Source organism: Limulus polyphemus, unplaced genomic scaffold (genome assembly GCF_000517525.1).
Source record: "Limulus polyphemus unplaced genomic scaffold, Limulus_polyphemus-2.1.2 Scaffold1563, whole genome shotgun sequence".
Classification (NCBI taxonomy): Eukaryota; Metazoa; Arthropoda; class Merostomata; order Xiphosura; family Limulidae; genus Limulus; species Limulus polyphemus.
In genome coordinates, this window is record NW_013667173.1 from 78,756 (window position 1) to 84,500 (window position 5,745).

The 5,745-nt window shown below is 31.0% G+C and overlaps 1 protein-coding gene across 1 annotated transcript in view; it reads left to right on the forward strand.

Moving 5' to 3' along the window:
- Positions 1-545: 545 nt before the first annotated feature.
- Positions 546-5,745, forward strand: part of LOC106464112 (retinoblastoma-like protein 1) — a 53,749-nt gene continuing 48,549 nt past the window's right edge. Inside the window, exon 1 of the mRNA XM_013924223.2 lies at positions 546-788. Within this exon, the coding sequence (XP_013779677.1) occupies positions 651-788 (138 nt within the window). The 5' untranslated portion in view covers positions 546-650. The remainder of the gene's footprint in view (positions 789-5,745) is intronic.

The window sequence follows — 5,745 nt, forward strand, 5'->3', positions numbered from 1 at the left end:
TCTTTGTTTATTATTTTTAACATCCTTGAAACAAAAGATACACATTTAAAATAAGTTTAACGAAACTATTGGTTGATTATATAAAGAATCATTAGCGTCTTTTTCATCGTTTCATTTAGCTGTGATTTTTTTAAAACTCCAGCTATGATGTTATCTATTAATAAATATGTTTTGAACAACTGTTTCATATCTCATCAAAAGTAAAGGGCGTGGGTTGTTCGATTATTATCCAATGTCAACAGGGGGCGATAAAGTCAACATCACTTGTAGCAATTTCAGCTTTTACTTAAACATCTGATAGGTTTTTCCCGCGTAAATTAAGTGTGTTTTACTTAGGTATTTAAACTGAACTACTTTTAGACGAAATGCTTCGTTACTGGTTAATTAGCGCAAATAATGTATTCAAGGTAGGGTACCAATTTAAAAAATAATGAATATTCTCAATTTTTGTATTTGTTTGCCTAAATAAGTGAGGTTACTTTAAGATCTATTTGTTTTTAGGGGACTAATTTGTTGAAAGAGTGTGTGTTACGGTTAATTTCCCGCCACTCGTATAGGTAGTGTCTATTAGCATCGAAAGGTATATCGAAGCCTCTGTTCTATTAAAAGTAATGATTTAGTTCTAAATTAATTGAAGAAAAATAATTAAAATGGAGAACGCTGGAGAAAATGGGACGGAAATAAGATCAAGATTTCAGGATCTTTGTGCTGATTTAAACATGGACAAAAGTGCTACTGATGAGGCATGGAATTCATTTCAGCGGATCAGTGCAAACTATACCCTAGAGGTAAGAATAACTTCAGTACGACGTCGTTACTTAGTTGAATTAACTTATTATTATTAAGCCTAAGGAAGATTCAAGCGAATTTTTAATATTACTTAATATTAGTAAAAACTAACGTACACCATTACTGTTGAGTTGCTAGAATTGACTTTAAATTGTTAGTTGTTAGAATGGTGTTAACCCTTTTTTGTAAATTTTGAGTAATTGTTTTCTTAAGCAATGTGTTAAGTTTAACTTGTTATTTGTATTAGTTGTAAACAAAATTAGTTCATAGTTGTAGTTGTACTTGCAGAGAAAAGTTTAGCATGGGAAATGAGTATAGAAGTATTTCTAAGGATAGGCTTAATTGTTATTATTGTAATGCTAGAACTATAACTTATAAGTAATAAAATAGATGATTTTAGAGCGCTGGAAGAATGAAGGATTTTGATTTAATAGGAATAAGTGAAACATGGTTAAATTTAGACGATTTTGATGACAGAAGTTTCTTTTAAATTCAGTTATAGGTTATTTAAGTAAAGAGAGGGGAGGAGTGGCTTTATGTGTAAAATGTTACTTATGTCCTGTTGAAGTTGAGGATATTGGAGGAAATAGCAAGGAGATTGAATCAATTTGGGCTTCTTTAGTGGATATAAAGGAAAAGGCATTTAGGGGAATTTGTTACAGATCACCTGATGATACTGATGAAATTAATGAAAAATTTTATACTGAGATTAAGATTTCATCTTAATGAGAACATGATTATAGGGTGGTTTTAATTTTAGCCATGTAGAAATGTTAAAAGTCAAATCATGAGGCAGAAACGTTTTTGGATACTCTTCAAGATGGATTTTTTACCAATTGGTCAAGGAACCTACTAGAAACAATGCTATTTTAGATTTATTGTTAGCTTTTAATGGAGAAATGTTTGAGAGGGTGGAAACTGGGGAACATCTGGATGCAAGATATTATTGCTGTATTAGGTGTGATGTTTTGCTGTATATGGAGATCAGGAATAATAATGTTTTGGTTACAAATATCAAAAAAGCAAATTTTGAAGGGATGTGAATTGGGTAGCTGAGTTATTTGGAGACACAGATCAAATATGGAAAATTTTTAAAGATAAAATTTTAAATATTATAGAGAAACATATTTCTTATAGAAAGAAAAGGGTGGCTGCAAGTAAAAAAAAAAAACATGTTGGCTTATAAAGAGTATAAGAGATAACATTTAATTTAAGAAATGTAAAATGACTGGTTTAATAGGAGATTTAGAAGAGTATACAATATGAATAAAGTTGGTTAAACAAGAACCTAGGACATTGAAAAGGATGTGTAAAAAAGGTTTGCTGAAAATTAACAAAGGATTTCTAAATTAAATACATTAAGTGTAAACAAAATGTTAGGATGAAGGTAGGACCATTGAGGGATGATATTAGAAGGCTCGTATCATATAATTATGAGATGGCTGGGTTATTAAATTTTGTTTTTTCAAATTTTACTAACAAAGATTTAAGCAATATTCCTCATCTTGAACATTTGATAGATGGAAATAAGATGATCACATTAATTCTGAGCTTGTTAAGAAAACATCAGGACAATAAAACTCCTAGGCCAGTTAATATTTACCAAATGATTTTTAAGAAGGTTAAGTAATGGATATGTGAGCCAGTTGCTACTATTATTATTTTTTTTGTGAGTCCTTGAGTAGTAGGCAGGTGCCAGAGGATTATAAGTTGGTCAGTGTTACTTTTCTTTTCAAGGGAGGTGATAAAAATTGTTCCAGTAATTATAGGCCTATTAATCTTGCATCAGTTGTGGGAAAAGTGTAGGATGCTTTGCAAAGTAATTTAGCTCTTTCGCAACAGGATCACTATAATGTATACACGTTTGCACATGTTAAGTATTTATACTATAAATTTTAGTTCAATAAGTGCATCTTCACAAAATGTGGTATACTTTTAGTAAACATTACAAATCTTTTGTACACAAAAAATCTAATCGTTTAATAAAGTATTTTTACTGAAGATTTGTTTGTGAATGTATATCGAGTATGTTTCGTTACTAGTCCGAGTGTCAGAAATCATGTAAAGTACAACTTGTTCCTTTCTCTTGGTTATAAACAGATCCTTAAGTAGGTGGAATTAAACAAGATGATTGGAAAGAATGGAGTAGGAGGAAGTGCCACTCTAGTTGATTTGCTAGATGCATTGATTTCTCAGCAAATCAAATTTATATTTTAGCTTGCCAGTATCTAAAATTTGTTTTTATGTCATTATCCACTTGTACATGAATATAGTTGGCGTAAAAAATATAAACTGAGCAACAAGACATGAAGAGATACTATGTGACATACACAAATCGATATTTAGCTTTATTTTATTTATATTTTCTTTTGAATTATGAAATTAAAACATAATATTAAAAGTGGAAATATAAGCAACATTTTGATGCCAATTTCACTGATATATAGTAATAATAAAGATACTTTATAAAGTTTTGAAAATAAATTGATGAAAGGGGTGATGAAAGATTCGAAGTTAAAAACACTAATTCTGATGTAATGGTTTTATGCATAGATTAACTGGGGAAACTAAGTCATGGCCATGGGTAATACTGGTCTTTTAAGTTGGAGAAACTTTTGAGGAAACTTCTTTATGGAAGAAGGTCATTGCTAAAATTACTTCATTTTTTTATTATTAACTATTCTTTTTATTTATGAAGGTGAAGAAGATCCAAAGCTGGTTCATTAAGTTTAAGGGTAGGAAGAATTTTTATTTAAATAATTTTAATATCTAGAACATTAGGAGTAATTATTTCACAAACACATGAAGTTTTTGAGAATAGAGCCCTAGCCCAGTATCTAAATATTTTGAAGAAGACTCATTGAGGGATTTACCAATTTTTGAGAAGTCTATTGATACTGGGAAAATTCCTGATAATTGGGAAGTTGATAATGAGACTATTCTTTTTAAAAAGAAAGTTTGACTTCTGTTGTTGGCAAGTGTTAGATTGAGTTGTCAATGTCTTTTAGAAAAAACTTTGAAAGTTGGCATATAATGATTCCCCAAAAAGTTTTGAAAAAGCGTTGCTATCAATGAGCTTGTAATTTTTTAATTTTTATTTGCTCTGGCTATGAGAAAGCCTATGATGATACCTCATAATACTAATTAGTTAATAAGTTCATGAAATTTTACAGGGACAAAAAAAGGAACTTATTAACCCATCAAGTATGTCCTTTCCAACTCCCAAATATAACCATCCCTCACTACTCGTATATTCATCCAATCTTTTCTTGAACTAGTTAAATTTTCTGTCTCCACCATGCTTGAAGGCAGCTCATTCCAAAAGCCAACTACCCTGTTTGAAAAGTAATACAGTCTATATTGCAAACAACTCCTACACTGCTAAAATTTTAATTTGTGACCCTTTGTTTTCACTGCTAAACACAAAAAAGTTTTTGGAAGAATATAATACAGGCTTGTGAATTTAAACTTCATGAAACTTGTTTTGGTTTTGATAACAGATTTTCCATAATTCAGTTATGCAGATTTCAAAAATAATAATAATTTTTTTCCTGTCACATTAGGATTTTTTTACAGACTAGGAAGAAGAAAGAAACTTAGATCAAATTATTATTTCGTTTACCACAATGAATATTTTTTATTATTGTTTTCTTAACAAAAAGACAAACAAACTGAATAAGAGGTAAGAATATTGTTGATGTCAAATGAATATGCATCCTGATTTGTTTTGTGGAACCTATGTATTTTAATCTCAAAAGTATGTGTTGTGGCCTTTCTTTTATGTATTGCGTTATGACATTTTGTGAAAAATCTGTACGTTATGGAGAAAAATGGATATTGTTTTTGGATTCAGTGTACAGGAATTACTGTAGAACATGTGCAAATTTCATGACAATAAAACCATTGCAGGCCTATGTTATCAATACCTTTAATAACCTTAAACACCTCAATCATATCCCCTCTAACACTTCTCCTCTCCAGAGGAAACAAGTTTAGAGTTTTTAGTCTCTCCTCGTAGGACAATCCCACCATCCCAGGTATCATCCTAGTGGCTCTTCTCATATTTTTCAGCTACCATTCTGATCTCATTATACGGTTTCTCATTAATTTCCACATTCTGACATTGGTGGTCTATAACAAATCCCAGTTAAAAGACTTTTCCCTTTATATCCACTAACACCAACCCAAACTGACTCAACCTCAGTGCTGTTTTCTTTAATATGTTCTAACTCAACAGGATGTAATTCACTCCTCATATGTAAAGCTACTCCTCCCCCTTTTTTCTATATTTTATCTCTAGTAAATATTCTGTAGCCTGGTTCTTCAAAAAAATTTCTCATCAAAATTGTTCAAATCCAACCAAATCTCAGTGATACCTGTAATATCAAAATTCCTCAGTTTCCACAACTGCTTTGAACTCATAAATTTTATTTCTAATACTCCTAGCATTACAATAGTAACAATTAATCATAGATTTTAAAATACATTTATGTTTTATGCCTGTTTTACATGTTTTCCTGTCAGTTATATTTCCTATATTACTAATATTATAGCCCTCACTTCTGTCTAGCCCTAGTTTAAATCTACCACTACAGCCGAGTTAATAGCCCTTGCTAACATTCTAGTCTCTGCCTTGTTTAAATGTATGCCATCCATTCCAAAAATATTAACTTTCCCATTAAAATTATCCCACAAATCCAACCAGCCTATTTGCTCATCCCTACGTATTGATCTAAGTCTGTCATTCAATCCTCGTGACTTACTTAGTATCTCATCCCCACAATTTATTCTTGGCAATATCTCTGACAAAATCAAGCTGTGACCTCTTTCCTTAAATGCCCTTATCAATGTTTTATACTTATCAATAAGCTCCTCAGATCCATCTTTCCTTACATCGCTAGCCCCGACATGTACCACAAAAACTGCATTGCTACGAGCACCCTTATCTATCTCTCT